Source organism: Cucurbita maxima, unplaced genomic scaffold (assembly GCF_002738345.1).
Source record: "Cucurbita maxima cultivar Rimu unplaced genomic scaffold, Cmax_1.0 Cma_Scf00023, whole genome shotgun sequence".
In the NCBI taxonomy this organism is placed as follows: Eukaryota; Viridiplantae; Streptophyta; class Magnoliopsida; order Cucurbitales; family Cucurbitaceae; genus Cucurbita; species Cucurbita maxima.
The window spans coordinates 401,267-429,051 of NW_019272039.1; the positions used below are offsets into that span (position 1 = coordinate 401,267).

General features: G+C 34.4%; 2 protein-coding genes across 4 annotated transcripts; both read right to left on the minus strand.

Moving 5' to 3' along the window:
• Positions 1–1,045: 1,045 nt before the first annotated feature.
• LOC111497451 (ABC transporter C family member 2-like) lies at positions 1,046–22,963 on the minus strand. Of its 3 annotated transcripts, none has more exons than XM_023148240.1 (28): positions 22,739–22,963; positions 21,762–22,186; positions 21,182–21,360; positions 20,671–20,710; positions 20,273–20,426; positions 19,469–19,583; positions 19,302–19,382; positions 18,888–18,912; positions 18,482–18,538; positions 16,604–16,669; positions 16,005–16,079; positions 13,529–13,636; positions 12,534–12,668; positions 11,326–11,432; positions 11,039–11,132; positions 10,117–10,284; positions 9,885–10,025; positions 8,526–8,729; positions 7,864–7,962; positions 7,624–7,776; positions 6,235–6,623; positions 5,075–5,255; positions 4,536–4,859; positions 3,121–3,877; positions 2,768–2,889; positions 2,053–2,298; positions 1,523–1,955; positions 1,046–1,341 (listed from the first exon to the last, which is right to left on the minus strand). In XM_023148240.1, the coding sequence occupies exons 2-28, from the start codon at positions 22,092–22,094 to the stop codon at positions 1,244–1,246; spliced, it is 4,884 nt and encodes a 1,627-aa protein (XP_023004008.1). In that variant the 5' UTR covers positions 22,095–22,186; positions 22,739–22,963; the 3' UTR covers positions 1,046–1,243. The 3 variants fall into 3 exon arrangements, with proteins under 3 accessions (XP_023004008.1, XP_023004010.1, XP_023004009.1); XM_023148242.1 differs by having other exon boundaries at positions 22,677–22,963; XM_023148241.1 differs by having other exon boundaries at positions 22,665–22,963.
• On the minus strand, positions 15,099–27,748 carry LOC111497452 (molybdate-anion transporter-like). The gene is given in 8 exon segments (XM_023148244.1): positions 15,099–15,109; positions 24,768–25,274; positions 25,380–25,645; positions 25,900–26,170; positions 26,353–26,521; positions 26,614–26,719; positions 26,722–26,757; positions 27,363–27,748. Coding segments are annotated over 7 exon segments (1,140 nt in total). The 5' UTR covers positions 27,514–27,748; the 3' UTR covers positions 15,099–15,109; positions 24,768–25,133.
• Positions 27,749–27,785: the final 37 nt, after the last annotated feature.

Genomic DNA, 27,785 nt, shown 5'->3' on the forward strand with positions numbered 1-27,785 from the left:
ATCCATAATTCAGATTTACAAGTTTCATTATTTTATGTCATAAATTGAGTTTTATATTTTCTATTAGTTTAGCTAAATTCTAATAAATTATAATTTATTAGATACAAATTTAATTAGCCTTATATTAATTAAATATTTGATAATAATTTAATAGATACTCATGTATAATTCATCTAACCTAACCTATGCGTTGCCAATTTCCAAATCATCCAAGTTTTGGGCTTTATAATTATTATTCTCGTATATATTTGTTATGTCCTAATATATTTTTTTTATTTTTTTTATTTTTGTATTGTTTTTGTTGCACTTGTACACTCAATATAATAATCTAACAATGTTGCTTTCACAACATTATCTCTTTCTTGAATTTTGTACAATTTAGCTCTGCGCTTTGAAGAATCGGTAAGGAGACAGAACGTTTCGACTCTATCAAAAGTATATCGGTAATAATTGGAGGTAGAACGTTTCGACTCCATCAAAGGTATGGTTAATGTCGTCTTCTTCCTTTACGTACTTGATTCTTCTCATACACATAATGATGTCTTCTCAATGTTATCTCTTTCTTGAAATGACTGATCTTATCTATACACAATAACAATGGTTCTTTGGTATAATTCAAAGAAGCAGGATTTGTCACCGATTCGGAGGAATTATTAACGTCTTCTTCTTAGAATAAGTTTCTTAAAAATCTTGAGTGCTAAGCTGTTTTTTTTTTTTAAAATTTAAATCCTAGATCAAAAATAAAATAGAAAACCCGTAGGTAATACTATTATTTTATGTATTAAAAAATTATTTTATCTTCGTGTAGAGTGTGTTTAGATACAACTCAAATACGGATAAACGAGAATTTTCAACTCCCCTTTCTATTATAATAGAGAAGTTGAGAGAAATGAAATGGAGATCTTATGTTAGTTCAATATAAAGATCTTGTTTCTTCTTTGTTCTTCGTTTTGTTTCTTCTGAATTTTGCAAGACTTTGAATTCTGCATTTATTTTAGAGATAGACAGATGACTGTGGAAAGCTAAAGGAGATGTGCCCATAATCTCACAAAAGGAAATCATCTCACACAGTTTTATTATTACCATCCGGACTAATACTGTTTAAAAAATACGCAAACACCTTATTAGTGCAAAATCTAGAGCCATTCCATTCCACATCCATGTAAATGCAAGAAACAACATTAACCAAACAATTGGATGTGAAGAAGGTCTCAAGCTAGCCTACCATAATTTCACTTAAACACTACATTGTGCTTTGATCCCAATCGATCGTCGTGTCTTCAAAGCTGTACTCCGAATTTTGAAGCCTGTTTCGACCCAATCTGCTTAGCAGAGCAAGTCCTGGAGAGGTAAAACCACAGAGTATTTTAAACCGCTTAGGCAGTTGGCAGAAGGAAAAGGAAAAGAAAATGGATAGATTCATGAGATTCTTGAATTTGTATGCAGCACAGGTGAACATTTGTAATCCTTGAATTTATGTACTTAAGGGGGTATAATATAATATGAGAAGATTTGGAAATACCTTCAATCATTCTGAAAAGGGACGACCACCATCCATCGGTCGAGATTTGGTAGCGATTTAAGCTTTCGTTAATTTCACTATCATGCTTTCCTCCCAGCACTCCGCGTAGCATTATTACTGCATCCTTGGTTTTCCTAATGATACTATTCTCTTCTTCTACCTCCAAACTTTGAAGATCATTGTGTGAAGAAGCAAGGCTGACAGCCAAAGCAAATTGGGCAGCTGCAGCCCACCGCGAGGAAGCCAACCATCTCCTTTCCCCTTCCACCTTATGGTTGTCTTCTATTCCCAGCTTTTTCTCACCTACGCCCTCGCCCCCTAGTACTAAGCTGCGTAAGTATTGGGCATTGGCAGCTCCTGTACTTTGAACCATCTTTGAAAAAGCGCTTTTTTCGTTTGATAAAAGTTCCTCGGGAGAGTTATACTCCAAAACCTAAGAGTGCAGAATCAACAAACTTGAAATTAAAATGAGAGTGCATAATAAAAGAAGTCATCTTCATAATTTAACAGCCTTTAATGTATAAACATACCCGACCAGCTTCAAGTAGAAGGATCCGATCACAGTCTATGATGGTGTTTAACCTGTGTGCAATAATGAGCATTGTACATGATTTAAACTCTTCCCTTATCGTTTTCTGGATTAAGGCATCAGTTCTAACATCAACAGCAGCCGTTGCTTCATCAAGGACTAATATCTTTGATCTTCGAAGAAGTGCCCGAGCAAGACTCAAAAGTTGCCTTTGTCCAACGCTAAAATTCTCCCCGGACTCAGAAACCTAGAAACCAAATAAGTTACCAGTTTAGTTTTGTTGATTCTGTAGTTCTGTTTGTGGGAAGAGTTTTGGACGATCTTTTTACAACTAGTTTAGTTAAATACTTTCAGTTCGATTTTGAAGTCACTTGGCACGGAACCTAATAATAAGGAATCTTTTGGGAACACTATGGATAACTGAGACATCAGTTCGATTTTAAGTTTTGCACCAAAAGTTCGATGAGTGCTGATATTGACCTAAAGTTTGTCTGATAGAAAAGTATTTTAATAGAAAAGTGTCGACTTAAAAAGTAAAATTGCAAAGGGATGTAAGAATATTTTGGACACATGAAATGACTTTTCAAGTGCTTAAAAACATTTTTTAACATTAAAAACCATTTTTAATCATTCAAAATGTCATTCCGAACAGATCTTCACTTAATTGATTCCATTACAAAATGAATACATTTCACACAAGGTTCATTAGGACATACCTCAGCATCCAGGCCAAAGGTGTTCCTCCTTATGGCCTCCTTCAAATGTGCCCTCTCTAGAGCTTCCCAAAGATCAGCATCATTGTGCTCATTGAATGGATCTAGATTAAACCTAACGGTTCCTAAACAAAACGAGAAAGAGTATTTTAATCTTCTTTAGTGTTCATAAGTTGGTAGTACATCTTTCTGCCATAACATGAAGCAATGTAGCAGAGTACTTTTTACTTCCCCTATTCAGTTAGTAGCACCACAACAGCAAAAAAGGAAAAACTACATTCCAGCAGGCAGCAAATGTCTGCATGAGAATTAGCTATAATATATTCTTGACTAAGAGGCTACTATAGATTGCATACCTGAAAAAAGAACAGGTGACTGTGGTATGATCCCTAGAACTCTCCTCAAATCCAACAAACCAAGCTTTGCAACATCGAAACCATCTATCAATATTTTTCCCCTTTCAAGTTCAACAATACGAAATAAGGCATTTAACATGCTTGACTTTCCTGCACCAGTTCTTCCGACAATGCCAACCTTGTCACTTGGGAAAACTGTGAACGATAATCCATGCAAGACTGGGGGGAGCTCAGGTCGATAACGTAAGACAACATCCTCAAATTTTATAAGTCCGGAAGAAGGCCATCCTGGAGGGGGGCGGTTGCTATCAATAATTGCTGGAGCTTCTGAAGGTAAATCTATGTAGGTTCCAACACGCTCTACAGAATTTAAACTATTCTCAGCCAAACTTGCAAGCCTTAGTACAGCAGTCAACAATGAGGTAATATTCAAGGCATAACTAAGAAGAAGACCCATGGTGGATGCAAAAGCCTTCTGGTTTTCTGCCCTGCCATTTTGCAACACAGCAAAGGTTGCCGTAAACCATATCATAAGACCACCAACTGTTTCTAGACGAATTGCAAGCCATCGATTTCCACTCATGTTGACGAGTGTAAATCTAATGTTATTATCCATGGATTTTCCATTAATATCTGCCATTCTATCATAAGCTTTGTATGCACGAATAGTTGGAAGACCATTTAGAGCTTCCCCAAATTGTGCATAAACAGGAGATCTACTTATGGAGTCTAGCCTCTTTACTTCCCTGGCCGTACTCTATATTTAAGAAAAAAACAAAAAAAGAACAGTTAGCCCTTGAATATACCCATGCTACTCAATGCTTGTAACTATTAAAAGCTTTAAATATAAGTTTATTATGTACACGTTGTTCAATGCTAAAAAATATTAAAATCTCCAAATATAAATTGATTAATGCTAATAAATAGAAACTGATAAGATTTTTTTTTTTTTTTTTTTTTTTTAAATCATATCAATAATAAACCAAATTAAATAAGGTAGGTTTGTAAATTTTGATTGATTACTATTCCTTAGCATTTGATTATAAATTCTATAAAAACATATTTTTATAGGGGACATAACCATAAATTTCTTTCAAAATGCAAATAAATACATCTTTAATTAAACATATGTAAGCATAACCCACCTACTGGACAAGCCAAGCAAAATATGAGATCCCAACCGACTTAAGCCTAACCCACTTTTAGGATGAGATTTTAATAAAGACTCAATTTTGAATTGAAATAGACTTTTAGTTGGGAGGTAAAAATTGGATGCAACTCAAAATTAGAAGTAGAGAAAATTTTCAATGAAAGATATAAATCAGAGAAGTCAGATGTATAATTGGATATGATTAAACAATGATATTAACTACAATTTTACCAAAAGTAACTGTAGAAGATGCATTTCCAATTACCTGATAATATAAATAGGCGGCATAAAACAATAACAGGAGTGGAAGAATTGCCCACAACGATAAAGTGCTCACAACCCCTATCAAGACGAAGGTAGAAAGAAGCTGTGCAATTTGCCCTAGAAACATGTTGACAAAAGGGGCAACATTCCTATCAATGTCCCCAAGATCTTTTGCAAACCGATTGATGATCCTCCCAAGAGGATTGGTGTTGAAGAACACCATTGGGGCTCTTAAAATAGAAGAAAGCATTTGGTCGTGCAACCTTCTGGCAGCATACAGGCTCGATATGATCAGCCAATAAGAATTTATCAGTGTCACAAATACCTGACATCAAAAGTTTAAGGTACAAATTGAGAAAAAACTACTGTTACTTTTAAGTTAGAGCCTCGACTATCATGTGTTAGAAACAGCAGTTTATTAGTTGTATACATTGAGGGGAAAAACGAAAGGAAAAGCAGTCAAAGCTCATCTGCAATAAAAAAAAAGAAAAGACTGACAAAGATTTACAACATGCACAAATTAGTTGATTATCCTCGTACCTGAGCCAACGATAGACTTGCATATATCATGTTGTAGAACAAAGTTTCACTTGATCCCATATTGCTTTGGTCAGTCCAACTGCTTAACCATAAGCTACTAGAAACTCGAAGAGTTTCTGATAGAACATAGCATAGAAGAAGTATAAGAATCACCCATAGGCCTCCTAATGCATTCTTGTATCTGCAAGAATTTAAAAGAAAACAGTTGGATGATGACAAAATTGCAGGGTGTTACCGTTAACATCAATCGTCTCAAGTAAAATGTGTAGAATTAAAGCAGGAGAAAGCATAGAATGATAAACACATTCCTTCTAACTACAACTGACCAAGAATTAGAGAAACGATCTCAAGAATCACTAACCAAACAGAATTCACCCTTGGTCTAATTTGATTCACTTCTTTCTCCTCAAAATGATCTCCGATTCAAAAAAAAAAAAAAAAAAAAAAAAATCCTCAAAATTTCAATTGAAACTAACATCATCAGCTGGTTGGCTCCACCAGAAAACTGCCTTTCCATAAAAAGATTCACAGCCTACTAAAACTACGGATTAAGAGTTAAAGCTTCCCTTTTCTCAGGCTGCCAGAAAACAAACTTTAAGCTGTGAACCGTTTTAATAATAACTCTCAATTTTCAAGAACCTGCATGATTCACGGCCTCTAATTGGATGCTAAACACAAGCTTTTGTAACTATTTGATCTTTTCTATTGGTTTAGATTAGATTGTGGAGCCCCTCTTTTTGGAAAATGGACGTGTAGTCCCTTAGGCTATTTCAACCCAGTTGGTGTCTCTTTTTTTCTTTTTCTTTTTTTTTTTTCCTAATGAAATCTCTGCCTTGTTTGGTATTTCAAAATTTCAATCCATCACATCAGTAATGAGAGCTTATTGAATTTCGGGTAGATATTTCACGTACTGAAGTTCTTATCAGAGCATGCTATCATTGTTTTTTCTTCAATCAATTTGAACTCTTAAGTAGTGGCTGCATTATCAGCAATAAGTTATCTTTGTCAGTTAATAGTCCTTCCATACAACAGGTTTTACAAGATCTTTTAAGGTGCATACTCACGCCTGCTAAGATTTATGAATTGGAAAATATGTAATTTAGTAAAATTAAAGAAAAAAAAAAAACTGGATAATGAGATTCACGGTCAAGAATTCTTACCTCGCTAAAACTTTCCAACTGACTACACCTGTTTCTCTTTCTTCTTGCTTGATAAGAACAGATTTTTGTTCTTTACGTTTTTTCGAAGGACTAGCATCCTTTGCATGATCATTAATCGTTCCATTGACAGCAAGTTCTGATGATTTGTTATTATCACTGGTTTCACCATCTTCCTTTTCCTCGGTATTTTCTTCCAATTTACCAGCACTTTCCATTAACTTTTGAAACAACTTTCCATTTTCATAAAGTTCTTCGTATGTTCCTTCCTCCTTCACCACACCTTCATGAACAAGGATAATTCTGTCGACTTGGGAGAGAAAATGCAGTTGGTTGGTCACAAGAACTCTCGTTTTCCCCCTTAATTCTCCCCTAATGCATTTTTCAAAAACCTGTCAATGGTTGAGTGATCGCATAAGAATGGTACAAGAAAATTCAAACAAGAAACTACAGTCAAAACTCTCTTGAAAGTAAATGATCGTAAAAAGAATCCTGAATGCAGATAATAACCTCCAGAACCTAGCCTAACATCCTTTTAAATAGGGAAAACAAGACAGAAAAGTATACCAATGCTGCTACCAATAACAATGATTTGCTGACGACAACTAACAGTAATAGGGTAGCAAGTTACAGGATGACCCTAGAGCAAAATGTCCATGCATTAGACCTAGAGATGGGGATCGAATTGTGAATCTTCAAATTATTAAATTGTTAAAAACTATAAAATCACCCATCAACCCAAAAGTTTAAGCTGATGAGTTATGGTCAATTAGATTATATCAACACTCCAACACTCCCTCACTTGAGAAATGGTAGAAGACCCAACGAATGAAAATCAATAGTAATTGGGTAGTAAATGACATTACTAGAGTTGAAACTCAAGACTTCCTCCTCTAATACCATCTTAAATCACCAAAAATCACCAATCTACCTAAAAGATTAAGTTGATGGGTTATTGTAAATTTAATTATATCAACACTCTAACACTTGCCCTCACAAGAGTGGACTTAAAAGCCAAAGAAAACTCTCTTGATACAAGTATTGCTTCCAGTTAAATTAAAATGACATAGAAATCATACTCAAGTAAAAAAAACCACAAAAGTGCATGAATTATACTAGTGCAAATTGAGGGGGGGGGGNGGGGGGGGGGGGGGGGGGGGGGGGGGGGGGGGGGGGGGGGGGGGGGGGGGGGGGGGGGGGGGGGGGGGGGGGGGGGGGGGGGGGGGGGGGGGGGTGGAAGCAGACGTCAGCTTACCATATACTTTATGGGTTATAAATCTAGCAATATGTCAAAAGCCATAATTTACAACATATGGGAGGCTACACACTCACATATACAAATATTTACAAAATCAAAAAACAAGAAGAATAAAATCCTAATGGTATGTTTACCTCTCTAGCCACGTGAGCATCAAGAGCACTCAAGGGGTCATCAAAAATGTACACATCTGAATTGGAGTAAACTGCCCTGGCCAAGGAAACTCTTTGCTTTTGACCCCCACTAATATTCACTCCTCTTTCCCCAATTTCAGTAAGATCACCACCCTAACAACAAACAAACAAAGAAGCTCACTACAGGATTTATAATCATCACGGACCAATGTTGATATAAAGCCATACTAAAATACTTACCGGCAACAAGTCAAGGTCATGCTGTAAAGCAGTTGTATCTATTGCCTTCTCGTATCTAGCAGACTCGAAACCAGAACCAAATAAAATATTATCACGCACCTGCAAATAAAATTTGAGCTCCATAAATATAAAAAGTTAATAATATGTTTTCTTTAGGCTTCAGTAGCAAAGTTTGTTCTGTATAATTATCCGCCATGTCTAATTTTACTTGATTGGAGGACTTTCTTTCAGTTTGCCTCCCTCTTTAGTGGACTCTCTTTTTTGTACGTCATTGTATTCTTTCATTTTTTTTCTTTTTTTCTTTTAACTATTGATAAAAAAATAATAAAAAATAACAGATGATGAAAATGATTATAGTTTGAAATAATAACATTAAATTCTATTTTAAGAGAAGTTATATGTTAAAACTAGCAACCCCATCTCATAAGACAAAAAATGGAAAATAATCTTTGAATAGGTTGGCCAACAGATTCTGAAAAGAAGGTAGTACAGTAGAAAGACACCTTAAACCACGTATCAGCAAAATGTCTAGTAACACATTGAGCTAAATAATACTAAATGCTTAAATATTTCCAAGCAAAGTAAAAACTTAAATCACACATTAATCTGAGCAAAAGAAATTTTATCCTCTCTCTTTTCTGTTGCAATTTATTCCAACTCACCGTTGCATTAAAAATCCATGCTATTTGTGGAACATAAGCAACAGTTCCCCGAATAATAACACTACTATCTGCTGCAATGGCTGGAAGTTCTCCAAGCATGGCTGATACTAGCGATGTCTTTCCCTCTCCTGTACTTCCAACAACTGCAACTAAGCTACCAACAGGTATGTCCAAATTGATGTTTGACAATGTAGGCTTCTCAGCCTGGAAAGATAAATAAATGACCAAATGAAAAACGAAACCATTGAGAAGCAATATAAATAGCAGAGAGCTCTTGAAGTTGGTAAGCACGGGAGAAAATTACACTTCAATATGGGCAAGCAATGTGTAAAGAAAATGCATCTAGAGACAAAAATAAAAAATAAATAAATAAACCATTTGGGGAAAAGACATTTTGTAATCAAAGTTCAAATGTGCCAAGTTATTAGCTCGACTGAGATAGATTGTACAACATAATGTTCGGATATGTAAGCAGTTGTGATCTGCTGCATAAATTAAATATATAGCATTCACAGCAGTGGAGACTTCAACTACGAAAGAATTAATAAATTACTGTTTTGTGCTTGTACATGTAATTATTAAAATTGAAAATTTCCGCTTTCTATCAAAATGTGAAAACACAATAACTTGCTGTTCCCTAAACCAATGGCGCAACAAGAATTCAAAACATATTAATAGGACTTTTTGTAATAAATTATTTTATAGTAAATTTAAGTCTTAACAAATTCTCATTAAAAATAGATAAAAGTAAAATTAAAGAACTATATTGAGCAAAATAATCATTATATTAGTTATTATACCAGATTTAAGGTGCTTCATTTTCCCTCCCCTCATTAGTACATACCAAACAACCCACGCCCAGTAAAGGAATTAATGAGTTCAAGAAGACTTGGGTGCTTTTTGTGCTGAAAGGAAGTTGAAATCTAGATCCTATCTTTTTCAAATGTCAATAAAAGAGCCAGGGGAGGAATCCTTGGGTGCGTGTCATTTTAATATGTGTAGCCTGAGGAATTCAAAGTACTCACTCAGAAAAATCTTTTCCACTGTGCTTCTTACAAGGGGAAAGAAAGGCTATAAAGCTGAGTAATTCTTTGGAGTTTGTGGATAAAGGAACAAAATATATATATTTTCCACTGTAAAGAAAAGTTCATATTATTGCCCTCTTATAAGCACTTCAAGGCAATCTTGTAACTATTCTTCCTCTGCAACACAAGCCAATCGCAAGATAACAAGAACAATGAAGCATTTCCTGAGATAACAATGAACATGCATCTAAATAACCTTCTATTTTTGTATGCCTGCTCACATACACGAATCAAAATACAGCGAAACAACATCTTTAATGAAGAGACAAGGCACCTTTGAATCCCAAGAAAAGTATCCATTCTCGATAGAGATGGCTGGAAGTTGTGGATTTATAGGTGGATTTGGAAGCAGAATCTTCTCCTCGGCCAGAAGTAGCTCCTCCATACGCTTTAAAGATACATTGGCATTTACCACCTGCCAATTAATAGCATCTTATAAAACCTTAACCTCAATAACTATAATGGCATTTTCATAGCCTACCAATATCTCATGAATAAGAGAGAACCTGAGTAATTATATTAGGAAGCATGAATAGAGGAAACCGCAACACTGCAAATAGAGAAAGTGACGTAAATGCCCTAGATGGTGTCAAGTCTCCTCCAAGAACGGTGAACAATCCAAAAGCAGCCACAGTCACCAAAACAGGAATGCTATTCAATATAAAACCATTCAACTGCAAGAATAAATAAAATCATTAAAATACACAAATGGAGCAAAAAGTGCACTTGATTTTTGTTGTCGATAATTCTTTGGCATTGTTAAATTATACATACATGTATAGGCGGACAAAATACTCTTTTCACCAGTACAGAATGAAATCCATAGAGGAATCTCTCTCTCTTTTTTTTTTTTTTTTGAAAAAGTCAACAAAGCTTTTCATCTTCATTGATGTCACATAAGCTACGAAAGATATAAGAAACCAAGCCTAAAAAGAGCAGACTTTGGAAAGGGAAGACAGCAGAAGAGAAGACAAACAGAAACTAACAAAATAAAGAACGTGGTAGAATATAAAAAAATAAAGGACAGGAAACCCTCGAATGTTGAAACTACATTAAAGGCCCCTAATTGTTATATAGCACCAGCGAGAAACTTCAATTTTGATAAACTCAAAGTGATCCAACCACAAAGACAGATTATCCTACAGAATCAATTTTGAAACAACAAATACTCCAAAACCGATGCTGAAAAACCAATATGCACCCTTAAAATTGACAAATGTATGTCCATAATTCGTGAAAGGTTAATATGAGTTACATTGAAAAACCCATAAGATAGAGGAAGAAATGTTTTCCATCATCAAACTCCATAAAAGAAATTGAATCCATGCTTAATATCCTACAACACTTGTACCCAAAAAAATGGGTTACTCCTTTCATAGGTTAGGAAACAAACAGAAGATAACATCCAAGAAACAAATAATAACATACCGCCCCAAGAAGTGACGCCTTACGGAACCATGACAACTCATCATCTCGAATACTTTGTACTTTTGACTGAAAACTACTCTCCCATGCATAGCATCTGATACATTTCCAGCGTCAATAAATTTATCAGCAAGCTATGGATAATAAATACTAAGACTATTTTAACAGAAGGTTACTAGCAAGTCCACAATTAAGGCTTGACAATAAAGCTTAATAAGATTCTGAATTACATCAGTAAGCTTCAAGTGAAGACATTAAAAAAAAGAGTATTTTATTCTTATATTGCATACTTCACTGTGTCCATTGCAGCTAAAATCTCATTCATGAGACCAATTCTCTTGTCTGTACGTTGTAATCCCTCTTTGGATTGTTTCTGCAATCTGCTAATTACAAGTGTCTGTAGCCACAAAACATGATAACATAAATATTAGGTATTTCTAGTAAAGTGTAATGTAGCAAGATCCGCGAAACAATAACCAGTGGGTTCAACATCATTCAAAACCTACTGCCTTTTGTGTCAATGAAGTTGCATGAAGATACCAAATCATATGTGCAGAAATAAATTCATGCAAAACTTAATCGATTGCTAAAAAGGGGGACAGGGGACTAAATATTCATCCTGCACGGCTAAATGCATGTTGACATAAACTACGGTGAATGCAACAAATCAACTACCAACGGCAGAAGACAAACAAGCAAATATTGGCAAAATATATGGATGCCTCCTCCCAGATCCAAAAACATATTATCAATTTTTTATATAATGATGAGAAAAAAGACACTAAAGAAAAATTTAGCAGCAACTTCTTCAAACCTAAATTTAAAAAAAAAAAAAAACAAAAAACAAAAAAAAAAAAAGAGAAGGAATTGAATGAAAATTATTATGTTGAGCCCGGAGTAACAAAAGTACATGGTGAAATAGTTTCTTATGAAAGATATACTAGTAAAGCTATACTATTTCTATGAGATTAAAAAGTCAAATGATGAGATGTGGGATTTTGAAGTGAGAAAGATGCTTTGAGCATGATTTTGGAGGGTGGGGGGATATATGGTAGATATCAATAAGAGGATTATGAACGTGAATATCATAGGGTTTGTTGAAGAAAAATAAGGTAAATTTATTTGAAAAAAAGATAGTGAAAAATAATTAAGTTAAAGAGAATCCCATGTCTTTAATTTCTCACAGCCTTCATTTGGCTTATACATCAGATTACTTAATCTCATGAGCCTACAATTATTTAGCACACTAATAGTTCAGAAAAGCTCTCCAAAAATGGAATAACAGATTAAATCCATTGATTGTGTATAAGAGAAATAAAACCAAATTAAAATGGCGGAAATAGAAACGCCATCAAGCATTCAGATTATTAATGATTCCGATATCTGATGTGATGACTATGAGGAAGCATAAAGGAGCAGACTAAATTTAAATTCAAACCTCCAATTCTTACAGTTGCTTTAGAAACTACTTCAATATTAAGAATTGTTAGATATGTACCTGTATGGGAAACAAAAGAACTAGTAGCGATGCACCTAAAAGTGAAGAGACTCCCAACTGCTGGTAAAGAAGAACCATTGCAACCGTAATACGAAATGGAGCTGACCATAATGTATGAAGTGACTGGGTTACTTGCTGGATACCAAAACCAAAAAGCCCCACATAAAAAATCTACTGTAAGTTTTAGCATTTAATTAGAAAGATAAGAATTTATTTTAGAATTAGACTTTCATTCTATAAGACATGATCTTTGACAATGACATACAAAGCAGCACTAGATTTTAAAATCATAGAAAAAGAATACTGAGAGAACTTACAAATACATAAACAAGGCATATATATAGGGAAAAAGAAATAAAGTACCAAGATCTGACCATTCAAATTTAAAATCATATGGATTACCTTACCTCCCTATTGGTTTGTACATGAGCCTATAAATCAAATTTTGTGCCAATAATGTTTTTTTCCAAAATATTTTGGAGGTTGTCTATCTTTTCTCTCAACCCAGGATTACATTATGGGTTAGTAGTTTACTGCATCGTAATACTTATTCTCAAAACCCACGAAAGATAAACAAATATAGATCACAATAGTAGCAATGAACACCATGCAACAAAGCAATAAAAGACCAATATCTTCATTGGCATATCCACACATAATCATTAGTTGATCATTTTTCCTTTTTTATACTAATCTTAATTCGACTGAGTCTAGAAATCTCAATCCCCCCTTCAATTTTAACTCCAGTGAGCGACCCCAGGGGGTCCCTTGGGGATTTCAATCCCATGATCACATTGGTTAAGTCCATGATCGTCACAAACCCATAGGTGTAGAAATCATTGTTTATAAGCATTATTTTCTACAAATGCATTTTATGTTAAAATATGAAATTCCCACGGGGAAATGTGCCTAGAGACGAACAAAAGGAAGATATATGAACAAATAAAAAACAATATTGCATATGCATCACAAAAGACATGAAAATTTGAAAGTGCCTGAAGTGTCTCAGCATCAGTAGTCATCAAATTTGTTATCTTTCCAGTAGCAAACTTCTTGCGAGCCTCATGGGTTAACCTTAGAGATTTGCGAAAAACGGCAGCAACCTAAAAATGGATAAAAACATACCTGTATAAGAATAACCTTTTTTTAAAGTACCTTTGTGCCTTGGATAACAACTAAAATGATATATATAAGCACAAAGAACCAATATGGGAGACTAATTTATCTTTATAGCAGTTAATGAAACAGCCAAAAGCCAAAATAAAATAAAATAAAAATTGAATGTTAGGTCATGATGGTGAATAGGACTAAAAAGCAAACATATGGATATCTTCAAAAATAAATACACCCACGGTACTTCTCTGAGGCAGAACATTGAATTTTAGATAAGAATTTATTTTGTAACTAGATATTAAATGTGTGCGTATTTTGGAGAGCAAGAGACTCAAATGAAACTTATAACTTGGCAAACTTTTTTTTTTTTTTTTCTCCTTTTTTATAAGAAATGATTTCATTGATGGAATGAAATTAGAAGAAAAGAAAAAAAGAAAAAAGAAAAAAGAAAAAGGGAAAGGCCCCAATCCAAGAGAGCTACAAAGAACCTCTCCAACTGGATATCATAGAATAAAAGCTACAGTGGTGAAAAGAGAGGAACATTTTCACCAAGATATAACCAAAAAACTGTAGAATCAAATAACTGTTCAAAAGTGAGCTCCTTTTTTTTATGGAATATTCTTTAGTTCCTTTCTGTCCAAAGCCCAGAGAAATGCCCCCACCAAGTGCGTTCATAGGATGTTTTCTTTCCAAAAAGGGTATCCCACCAAAGTGTAGGAAAGAAGAAGATGCAGATCAATCAGTAGAATTGTGGTCCATCCAATATATGAGAGAACCGCTCTCCCAAAAGGTTTGGGCTTGGGCAAAGATATGGCTCTGAGATTCAATGTTTTTGCAAATGGTGCACCAGTGGGGAGAAACAGTCATGTAAAGCAGCCTGAGTTGGAGTTTGTCATGAGTATGGGTGGTTTTATGATCTGCTTGACTTAGAAGGTATTCAAAGCCAGTGGCCACTTTACCAAAGCGTTCATACCAAGCTCTTGAAGACTACTTGAGACCATATAACAAACTATACTATTACCAACTTCCATTTCAAATCTTGGTGATAGTCTTATAAATATATCTTCTTTTAAATCACCATTGAGTAAAGCATTCTTAACATCTAGTTGATGAACTGATCAATCAAAATTCAGTGCAAGAGACTGAAGAATTCTGATGGTGCTCGTTTTTGCAGCGGGAGCAAATGTCTCTTGATAGTCAGTTCCATGGGTTTGAGTAAATCCTTTAGCTACTAATTCGGCTTTATATCTTTCAACACTACCGTCAACATTACACTTAACTGTAAACACACACTTGCATCCCTTAGTCTTTTTATCTTTTGGCAAGTTTGTTATTTCCCCAAGTACCACTTTGTCTTGGAGCATTTATTTCTTCCATGACTACTAGCTTCCAATTTGGATCATCTAGAGCTTCTAGAACACAAACGTTGAACGCTCGAACCAGTCCTCTAGTGAACGTGAATGCTTGAAACAATGGAGAATATAATGAAGACGAATGGTTGAACAAATATGGTTGAAGCCAGAGACACCAACGCTAGAAGTAGGGTGCACCAATCAAAGGTGGTGGCTAGGGTTTTGGTGGCAATGGCTAGGGTCTTTAGAGTTTTAGAGACGACTAAAGTTTTCTGTCTCTGATATCATCTTGAAGTTAGGGAAGAAGAATAATATTATTGTGTTTCTTCTTATACATCTAAAACAAGTATAATGTCATCTTCTATAGGAGAAAGACCATCAACCAATAAAGAAAAAAATATTGAAAATATAAATAAGAAATATATGCATAATACGCCATCAACATTACAAAAGATATAAAAGGAACTCCAATATATATCCTTCCATGGACCTTTGGCATTGGAGGAGGAGGAGAAACCCCAGGGCCTAAGCATTGGTGAGAGGTCATATTTTGCATAGATGGACCTTCTCCAAAGGGCGTCTTTTCATTTTGGTATCTCCATAGCCATTTAATTAGGAAGGCTTTGTTCTTATCTGCGAGGCCATGAAGGCCCAACCCTCTACTCTCCAATGCAAGGAGAACTCTCCCATTTTACCAAATGAAGGCCTGATCTTTCGGTGATGCATTTCTATGTAAAGCTTCTCACTATTTTCTCAAGAGACCAAATCACTTTGGAAGGCATGGAAAAAAGAAAGATAAAATTATTTTAAATGCTGAACGTTGAAGGATTCATTTTAAATGCTAAACTACAATTTTAGAAAGAAAGAAACATAACGTTGATTGCAAGGACTTAAAAAGTTCACTTGGGCAAAATATCATCCACTCAAATGTCAAAATATCATCACGGCAGCATTTCACATTGGTAATAACTGAGCATAAGAAATAAAACGTAAGGGAGAAAATTACCAAGGTTGACCTCAGTCGATAACCAGTACGCATCACATTTTGAAAATACTGTGCTTCACATAGCACTCCAAAGATCTGTATCGAAAGTGAAAACCCATTAGATGTGTACTATGTGTGTAATCAAACTGCAGTCACACAACTCATGCCCAAAATGAGCATATTGAAGACAAATATGACAGGAGTAGAAAAATTACATGCTCTAACCTTAGATCAAACTAGAAACTAATACCAATATTCGGTATATTTAAGAATGTACAAGCTGGGTTTTCTTACATCGGAAAGACTCGTTACAAACAATAAAACAGAAATAACGATAACACAATTATAAAATTTTAAAACTATAATTATGGTCAATATTTACAGTTTAAAAAAAAAAGATAGCCAATTATATAATATTGAAAACTAATATTTATTGTCAATATTCACAATAATAAAATACAACCAACAAATCTGCTTTCGGCATATTAACAAATTAACAATTTTATAAGATGCATTATACCATATTTTGACGTCATGATGAATGCATGTTAATATCTTGGACCAACCTACTTATTGACAGGCATTGATTTGACAAATTAAAGCAGGAATTTGGGTCATACCACTCCGGCAAATATTGAGAAAGCATAAAGGTAACCAATTCGAGATGGATCTCCACGCTGCATGGACTGCAAGCATTCGAAAGAAATATGAGAACATCTACATGGATAGAATTAAATAGGAAAATTTTCTTAAAGGTGTTCATAAAGTTAAAAACATTCATGGTAATGTAAATTCCCTAATAAATACACTTTTTAACTCAGATTATGTGCTAAGTGCTAACAAGATAACAATGTACGTATCAGGTAATAAGACTTTCCAATAACCAATTATTTGTTCATATGTGATTTTCTTCTTCTTCCGTTCTTTTTTTTTTTTTTTTTTTTTTACGTGAAAAGGATAAAACATTCAAGATACCAACTCTGAAAGGATGAAAAAAGGGCAAATGCGAAATCAACAAAAACAGAGTAACTTAAGAAAAGCTAAATAAGGCACACCAATTAATACAAATACCACTAAGGGAATAACAATCAAAGAAATTAGAAAAGGAACATTGAGAAGCCTCAAACTTGAAAATATTGAAACACTCCAACCAAGGTTTACTCATCTTAAAAAATTTGATGCTTCCGCTTAAACCATAATTCATATAAGTTGAATTAAATTGGTTTTCAAATCAACAAAAATAGGCTAAAGTTTCCTGCTTTTTTAAGCTTGTATAGTTAACACTTAATGGGACGAAGAACCATCCAAGAAGGGACTATTTTCCTTTTATATCTATGAGCGTAGAGTCCAGCTTTCACACACCAAATTGATTTCACAGAACATCCCCATGATCCTTCAATATTTGGTTGCCGGGAGAATTCGTAGATGTTAAGTTATAGGTAGATGACTACCATCGCTTAAACTCATTCCCCCTTAAGCCCTTTATTATTTACATTGACCCTTATCAACTACTAAACTAATTCACTGTGGTTCATCTAAGAATGCCTATTGCCTAAAGCATATTTCATATTATTCACTTGCAATCGATCAAGTACAGAAGATTATCCGTTTACATAATTCTTTTCATAGAAAACCGAACTATGATGGAAATATATATTTTAGGTTTAAATCTCTCTTCTCATTTATTGTTTCAGCAACACGAGAGTGGAGGATTCGAACCTCTTACATCTTGAACAAAGATATATGTTTTAACCAATTGAGCTATGGTCAAGCTGACTGATTGACCTAAATCTCATTTTGGTTCCTAAACTTTCAAGTTTATTCTATTTTGATCCCTTAACTTTTAAAATGCACATTTTGGTCCTTGAATTGTTTCATTTTGATTACTGAATTTCAAAATCTCTATTTTACTTCCGAAGTTTCAAAAAATAATTGTTTATATACATGCTCACATTAACACAAAAATACACAAACTCAAGCTATGCAATCAATTTGTTAAAAGTAAAATAAAGGTACGGACCAAAAAAGTCTAATAGAGTTGGCTAGAAAATAAAGTCATTTTATTCTTTTACATGCTTGCATAGCAAAGCATCTCCATTGACTGCCTTTGTTTTAGATTCTTCATGTTTGGTGCAATGTAGCATCAAAACTTCTAGGAGGATAACTTGTCCACATTTCTTCAGCAACCTTTCCCACCCAACGTGGTAAAAAAAGAAAATGTTTATTTTCTTTAAATTAACCTATTAAAAGATGCTGCCAATTGTAGCTTATCTTTCACTAAAAAATTAATGCGGAATAAGTCTAACTCATTCCTAAAAGGATGAGGTAGAAAGTCAAAACATAGGCGAGCCTGATATGCTTTCAAAGCTTTCAACTAATCAGTATTCCTACACAGTGCTCCAAAAACTACCAAGTTCACAAGTCACAAGTCAAACTACCAAGTAAATGTATAATGGTGAAGCAGAAGTATAGTACACCAGACAAAAAAGGCCACCAACCTCGAGAAGTTTATTCAAGATGACAGGCCCCACAAATTGAGACAGATCATTGCCAATCTACAAGTCCCACAACATGTTAGTCAAACAGAAAGTAAAAAAATAACACAAAAACACAAGAATTGAACTCAATTTTGCCTGTAAAATAGCCTCTTCAATACTATCCATCCTTTTTTCTTAAGATGGAAAACATGCTCCCTTCAATATTTGGGATGGAAGTATAACGTTTCTTTAAGCTAAACCAATAAACAATGACAATAACAATTACTAAGGCTAAAAAATTATTCAGATATTGGGAGTATTATGACATCTACAAATTTGATAACCAAATATTTGTTCATAAATGGATACGTTCCCAAAAGAAGTTCCTCTAAATATGCAAGTAAATTCAAGAGGAAGATCATATTACCTTCCAAAAGCCACCCAGCCAAAACCTATTGAATGGGAAAAAGAGAAGAAAATTAACAAAAACAATGCAAAGAATAAGAAGCAAAACCAGTTGTATTCAATCACATACTAAAAGGAAGTAGCACATATCCAGCACTTCACATAATACATTTTCATTAAAAATCTAACCACAGTTAATTTTGCTTAAAGATTTTTTTTGAAAAATTGTATTTTTTGTTTTTACCTCTAATAGTGCATTATATTTGGAAGCATTGATGTGCCTAAAAGGATCTCTAATCAGCACTGTTTTAGATAGGCAAATTTTTTAAAGGGAAAAATTCAATTTATACCCCTAAAATTGGGGGTTTTATATATAAAAACTCTAAATTAACAATTGTACCAACAAGAAACCATTTTTCACTCACGTTCTACTTACCTTCCTCCAAGGCTGCCATTTAATGATCTAAGAAGCCACGGTTTGGATTTTTGAGACTCGTCCGCCCAAGCTTTCTGGAAGCTACAAATAACAGTAAATAAGCTCCAAAAAGAAGTGCAAGAAACAGCAGAAATAATGTTGTGAGAGAGAGAGAGAGAGAGAGAGACTTATTGTATAATGTTTCAGTTCGATCCCACAAATCCAATTTCCATACATCCTTCTCCGTGAGTGGCCTTTTGTATCCTAACTTCATTATGTAATCCATCCACCCAAAAGTAATTTCTAGTATAAAGTAACCACAATTAGAACGGCAATACATATTTAAGAAGAACAAAACAAATTGTTGGACGAGTGTTCAGTTCATTCTTTAGCAAACTGATTGGGTTGCCAAAACTCAAGCTAAAAAGTAAAAATAACTAAGAGTGAATTAATAGGAGGTATATATCTGCCAAGGTTAAGAAAAATATATCAAATTAATCTATCTAATACAAAGGGTATTAAAAAAAACTCAGGTGGGATGGAATTTTAAGTTCACTAGATAATAATACCCTGAATTTTTAAAAGTGAAAACTTGTAAAACAAAGGATATTAAATGTATGTTTGAAAACACAGGACAAAATCTATGAAGTAAACAAGTCCTTCAGGACATATTAGGTAAAAATTTTAAAATTTAAGAACCTATTAAACATTTTCTAAATTTTGAAGTCCTATCACACACAGCCCATATGTGTGTATGTGATGTTGGCATGTAAAAAAAAAAAAATCCTTCCTAAGAAAGTTTCTAGCTCCACCCTAGCCAGTACCTTTTAGACACTCACCTTCCCCCATTATTTTAACTCCCCCCACTATTGACAATAGTTCATAACATCCATACATCGTTTACGTCTTAGATAATACAAAACAACTTTTATATCCTCCGAATCCATATCACAAAAAGTAATGGCATGGGATTTTATGAAAGCAATACTTACTTGAAAATAAATTTGCATGCTGCTCGGGGCATATACGTTCCCCTTCAGGGAGTTCTTCATATTCATCATCAACATATTCACTATTAAGAGGGGTGTGACCAGGAAAAGGAACCAAGCTAGGCACATATGCGACCAAGAGAACGCCAAATAAAACCTACAGCGAGAATAAAATCTCAGAAGAAAGCTCACAAGGTGAAATGAAAAATTAACATAGGTTATATTTAATATTACAGGTATTTTATAATTATTTAAAAGTATATTGGTAAACGCTTTGACTGTAGCACATACCAAAACAACTCATCAAACTAGTCATAAGAGATCCTCATATTCTCCTCCAACAATAAATTGCAAAATAATGCAGATACTGTATAAGAGATGAGAGACAGAAATAAACCAACCTGGACAAAGACTTCGCTGATGTACCAATATAGGACATCTCTGAAAAGACAGAAATAGAACTCATTAATCAGTGATTCAGTTTTATGCCCAAATGCATGCTCAAAAAACTGGTCAAACTTTTACATTTAAATTCCAATTCTCTTTACTTGCAAATGAAACTAATTTAATAATCATAAGGTCGTTAGATTATCACAGCCACAACGATTTCATTCTAGTTGATATTTGCTCTACATTTCTAAACTCAAAAGATGGATGTCATATTTCCCAATTATGTAAGATTTACATACAGTTGAATTTCCTCCTAATATCTTAATCTCTTTTATTTTCTTTACTTCTCTTTTTGTTATGACAGACAAAATAATATATTGAATGCAATTTTTAATAATTTCTGCATCTTCCACACTGTATTTTTAACTTTGACAACTAATAATTCAAAGAAAGAACAGCAGGAACAACAATAAGATGGCATCCAGCTATTGTAGCTAATTATAAGATTAAAATAGAAAATACCTCTCGTAAAAGTCCTTCACGGATAAAATTAGACTGAGCATTGCAGCATCTGCTACTAATGTATAAACAACTCCAAACCTGACAATCCATCGAAATTCAGAAATATAAACTTTGGTTTCGACGACAAGCATTACAAGCATCGAGCACCAAGCAAGAGCCTGAATTATCAGGGCAACCACCTGAAACAAAATGGCATACGAATGAACTCATTGATCCAAACACCCAATATGTCCAATGATAGACAAAATTCTTCTGCTCGGCTATACATCAAGAACTTAAATGGACGATATCTCAATCTTTCTTACCCTGAAATCTTCTTCGGACTAAATCCTCATTCTTATGATAGCCCACATATCATATATATCTAACATAATCTCATATAATTTTAGCTTTTTAAATAATATTGTGGACCAAAAAAGGCTACAATTTTTTTTATTTTGACTTTTCTCATGTAAAAGATCAAAATAGTTTTTTACTTTTCTCATGTAAACACATTTCCAATTGCAAACTGTGAATACTCTAAATTCGGTAAAGAAATGCTACTTAGAAAAAAAAAATTAATATCTTAAGAAAACTCTACCTCAAATGGAGCAAGTGCACCCTGGCCATCTAAATTCAGGACTGAAATTCCCCTGATCAATCTGTATAAAGGCTCAAATACACAGTACGCAGCCAATAAACACAGAACGTAGTTGTATATCTTTGACTTCAAACAAAATCTCTGTGCTTTAAAATCCTTCTTGATCAGCCATATTCTGTTGATACATAAACCTAGAATGACCAGATGAGAAATAACAATAACCACAGAGTCAATGGCGCATGGTGTGTAAGCTCCAAGAGCATTCTCCACTGCCTTCGTCCACACACCACCAGCAACTGGTCGACAATACCAAACAAACGGCTCAAAAGCCATTCTTGATTTACTTTTTACTTTCCTACTGCAAGCACATAATCCACCTCTGCTGCTTCCTTAACCTGGCGTTGTCACCTGCCACGAGGACGACCCTATACATGAATAATCAATGAAAATTAGCCTTACACAGAAAATCTAGTCGGTCTTCAAATTTTGTCTTCTAAGCAGAATAATTCTGCTAATTGCAACCGGAAATTGATAGCTGCATGAGCTCACCATCTTCGAAACGATCATTTATTGTCAAGATTATTCGGTAAGCAATCACTGATCAAATTATGGATACCGTGTGAAAGAAAAAAATATTAGCACGTCGCTCCAATTGCGACACAAAACCAAACAGAAAAGTTCAAGAACCTTAAACAAAGAACTAAAACTCATGGCCGTATAATGCATTTTCACCAATCTCCAATTAGAGTAATCATATAAGCGAAGATACAATCCAAAAGGCAACAACATTGAGTCGAAAAAAATATCGAAACTAATTATCTCAGGTAATCCAAGATAAAACAGAACTTTTCTCGATAATCCAAGATAAAACAGAACCAGAATGACATCCATATAACTAAGAACCTGAAAATCAACCTCCAAGTATGAACGACGGAGAGAGGAGGCAGGGAAGAAACGAACAGAAAACAAGAGTTTATCCGGTAGATGGCGAATCAATGACCGAATCTCCCGGAAAAGTTGAAGAACAGACAGGACAAGGCGCCAAAAATCGATCTGGAGGCCGGAAGTTGAGAAATCCAGCTACAGAACCAAAATCAGAGCCTGAAGCAGCAGAAATCCGTGGCCACCATCAGATTCCTTTTATGAACACGGAGCTGTATGCAATATACAGATAAGAGGAACAGTTCAACCCGCGGGATGAACGGTGTCAAATCGATTGGAATCTAAATTACATAATAAAAAATGATAATCTTCTTATTTTTTTTTTTCATTAAAAATATAAATCAACCAGTTTTCCAATGCATTGGATCTTGACTACAAATATAATTTGTGATCACAAATATTAAAAATATCACATATAATTGAACTGTAATTTATTTTCGTAACTCTATAAAATACAAATACATTAATTTATTTTACATGAAAATGACAGCTAATTATTTAACCCGCCTCCATCAAAATTAATTTTAAGGTTTATTAAAACTAAAATATTATTTTTTTTAGAATTATTATTATTATCATTTTTAACATTTCGTAACTGTGCAGTGCCGGGTGGGGGGCGCAGAAACTAAGCTCAAATGCATCATTGCTTACGATACTCCTCTTATTACTTTATGATTATTTTATTTTTATTATTTTATTATTGGAAGTCATCATTATTTACTTTTCCAAATTTGTAAATAATATAATATGTTTTTTTTTTATCTATTTCAACTCTTCTCCAATTTTTAGCTTCACCCTCGTTGACGACTAGTGGTGCGTGCATCATTGCTTGCGCCTTTTTATTTGTATTGATAGACAAAGATTATTATTTAATATATATATAAAAGAATTTTTTGGTAAATTAACTGGACAGTGAAATTCTAATTTTTTCTAAATTATAAATGTTTGGAAGACCCATGGAAAAATAAACAAATAACATAATATTCTCTTACGTTATTTATTGTGGATTTGGTAGAAAGAAGTGACCATTATTTATTTTTTTAATAAATATTTAGAGTTATCTATAATTATATTTATATATTCCATTTTGAAAGAAAACAGTTTGTTTTTTATATATAATTTATTCATACGAGGTACGTGGGACCCGTGAGAATAGTCCATGTCAGTCACGTGACTCGGAAACCAGATGGAACGTGTTTGGCGTTTAAAGTGTGTTTGGGCCGTTGGATCTTACTATAGAGTATCCAATCTCGTGTTTTTATTTAAAAAATAAACCTCAAAAAACACTTTTAAATTCTTTAAAATTTAAAAAAATATTATTAGTATTAGAGTTAGTATTAGAGATGGGTTTTTTTTATTTAAATTGTATACTTTGTTGAAAATAATTTATTAATTTGAGTGGATTATGATCACAAAATGAAGATTTGGCATGGATGGTTGTACAGCTACAGGCAAGCAAGTTCGATAGGATTTTGTCCTTTGTTTCAGCACTTTCCCATTGTCGTGGGCTGACGCCACTTTATTCTTTTGCCTTATAACAATAATGATAATAATAATAATAATAATAATCTAGCTAATCAAGAGTGACTTCTTGTTGTTTCTTTTTTTTTTTAAAAATAGTATATTTCTTGATTAATTATATTTAATTGGACCATTTTTCATATTTCTAATACATCATTTGCACTCATTTTACTATAATTAATAAAATCAAATTAGCTACTACATTTAAACCAAGCGTACAATCAATACTAAAAAACTTAATTATTCCGCTGCAATAAAGAATTAAAACGGATGCAATTAAGTACGGAAATGGTATATTGACTAATAATATATTAATTAATTTAATGTAAGCATTTATTTGTAATCATGATAATTAATTGGTTATTTATTATCAAATAAATATAATTAATATTAGACCTCTTATTTGTAGGGTTTCATTGTTAGTAATTTGTATGGATGGGTGTGTGTATGCGACTAAAGAGGGAAGGGCAGTATTGTCTTTTAAACCACCATCAGCAGAGCCGAGAGCGGAAGGAAAAAGGGCAATGTTGTCATTACGATGACATAAAAAATGAGAGCATCTTGAGCTAGATTTGAGTGGGAGAGCAGCAGCGGGCATAGATATTAACTGAGAAAGAAAGCTAAGATATGCGCTACTACTACTACTGCTAACAACTTCAAGCATTACAACACAACCATGAGAGAGAGATTAAAACCTTTTTCTCCTTCCTTCTGAGGAGGAGCACAGATGTGTGTTCTTTGTGACCTTACGCATTCAAGGGCTCCATCTCTGCATCCTTTTCCCGGAAACTAGGCCTGCTTTCTATCTCTGCCATACACACACCAGGTATGGATAATGTCATTCCACTTGTTAGACGATCCACAATGGTATGATATTGTTCACTTTCAGCATAACATGTGTGCTCCTCTTCAAAGACACAGAACATGATATTGTTCTCTAAAAGCCATGAGACGACGCACGCAAGCCTCAAAGGCACAGAATCCAACCAACTGGATGCAGCCTGAAAAAGAGATGCTCCCACCTTTCAGTAGGGATGGTTCTACCAAGAACTGTTTCAGAATCCAGCAAAAGCAGAAAGAGAGAATGATAAATTGGAAGGAAGCTTAATGATCCTTGAAAATATAATGGGGGGGTAAGACATGGAACAAACTTACACTTGTAACTATTGGGAGAACAAGAGATGCAGCTGAGACAACGAAAACAATCTGCATATAGTTCTCCACTCTTAATGATGCGCGGGCCAGTAACCTAGATGCTAGGGAACTTCCTAACATAGAAGCTAACATGAATGTTGCAAAGATGAAGCCATGGGGAATTTCCTCATTATTGGGGCTCAGAGCAGGAGTCCAAAGGAAGACGAAGGTATACATTGAACCTTCAAACAGGGACTGAATAGCACCAAGGAGGGCAATTTTCTCATCTGATCAACAGCGGAGACATACTAAATAAAGATGGTGTAATAATGGGGCAAAATCCCTTCAACCAAATATAAGACTTCATGAAACTATATGATCCACGACCAAGACGAATTGACTGGACAAGAAAATAGATCATGTGCCCCAAAACAACTACTAGAACATCTATATGGAAATAAATACTGTGTCAAAAGGTTCATATAGTGAAATCTATTCATTTTCCTGAACTTAAAGAAAAAAAACGCAGTCAGGACTCTACCAGAAGCAATGGCCACTGCTGCACCCCTGAATTGGGTGAGAAGGTCTTTGTTTTCAGATGGATCTCCATAGTTCTCTGTCCACGAAGATAAGATGATGATCACACCAAGGGCAAGAAAGCAAGAAGCCGCATCAAAAGGCGCTACCGCCCCAAGATCCAAGGAGTGAACTAGTACGTTCCCAAAAAGCCCAGATAAAATGGCAATAAGACCATTGCCAAGAAATATTGCCTTTGAGAAAGTAACTGATAGCCATTGTTGCTCAAAGCCCCTCTGTTGAGAACAACAACAAGACTTTCAAGATATATACTAACAGCAATAAACGGTCATTAGCTTTTGAGAACACCATCGTTAAGAAAGTCCATATTGACATGACCAAACACAAAGTCTCAATTGGTAAAACAAAATTAAAAGCAGAGGCGTAAATCTTGTTGTGTTCAGCAACAATGAGTTACCTTGTTATGTTCAGCAATAAGCCACGACTCGAATGCAGAAAAGAGGAGAGAAGTGGCAATGCCTCCCAAAATGCGGCCCAACATCAAAATTCTATATTGGGGTGAATGCTTTGTGATGCAACTCAGTATATAAGTGACACAATACGTCACACAAGCTCTCTTTCGACCTCTGCATGAACAAGCATGGAAACAATACTAATATTCCTTTTCCTTTGAAAAAGCATGTTGATTAAACAACAGAGCTCAAAAGCGAAGAATTACTGTTTATCGGCAAGTGATCCGACAATTGTCCCAAACAACATAGAGGAGCCAAAACCAGCTATAAAAAGCTGTCCAATCTCCCCTTTTCCAAAGCCATATTGACTGAAAGATAGTACACATAAGGGCCCTGCAACCAATCCCCAGCTATTGCCAGAAAAAGCATGGATATGCATCAGAACTTTACCGGCCAAGAAGTTAAAAACAATTAGGACCAAAATTTGATGGGAATAGTTTATTCTTTCTGTGATTATGAGAAACTATAGCTAATTGTATTTGTAGGTGAACTTCTTACCGAAAATGTTTACGAAGGAAATCAAAACTAACTAATCAAATTTCTGAATAATGTCTAATAACACAAAAAGGTTGGTGCCCAAAAGGCTTTGAGGAAGAACAAAGTGGGGTATAATTTTTGTCCATTTAAACAAAGGTTGCAGACAACAAACAAAACAAGAATGCGGACGTCGAGTGGGATTAAGATTGAGAACAATTATATATGAAAGCGACCACGCCCATTACTAAAACAATTATATATGAAAAAAATTGAGAACAGATTAAATCCAAATAGCATACACGATCCAATCATCCAGTCTAAAAAAACGGAAGAAACTAGTCGGATCCACGACAAATCCGAGAAACATAAACACGGATACGGTCGGCGAGAATAAACAAACAAAACAAGAATGCGGACGTCGAGTGGGATTAAGATTGAGATCTAAAGCGGAAGAAGAGAAAGAAATTGGTGAACGTACCCATCATGAGAGAGTAAACAAGAAGGTAATTGTTCTTGAATGAATTGAAAGCGGTGGTGGCGTTGATCCTGTCCCTATTGGTTTTACTCAGCTCGATGGCTGCAACAATGACACCCAGTGCCCCAAAAACGAGATAGAAGAAGATCTCCATTGTCGAAGAGAGATCAGAAAAGCATCAGAGCTCGAAATTTGTTGTGTCTTTATACCGAATCAAATTGTTAAACGACGAATGGAGCGCGAAGTTTGGAGTGGAGGAAGAAAGCGGGTATAAATTGGTTTAAATCTCCGCCTTCTCCATTCGCCGCATATATACATATATATACATATATATTTATATATATAACTTTCTCCATTACCAACAAAATTGGGAGCTCAATCTAATAATATATATATATATATATATATACTCAATAAAGAAGCATA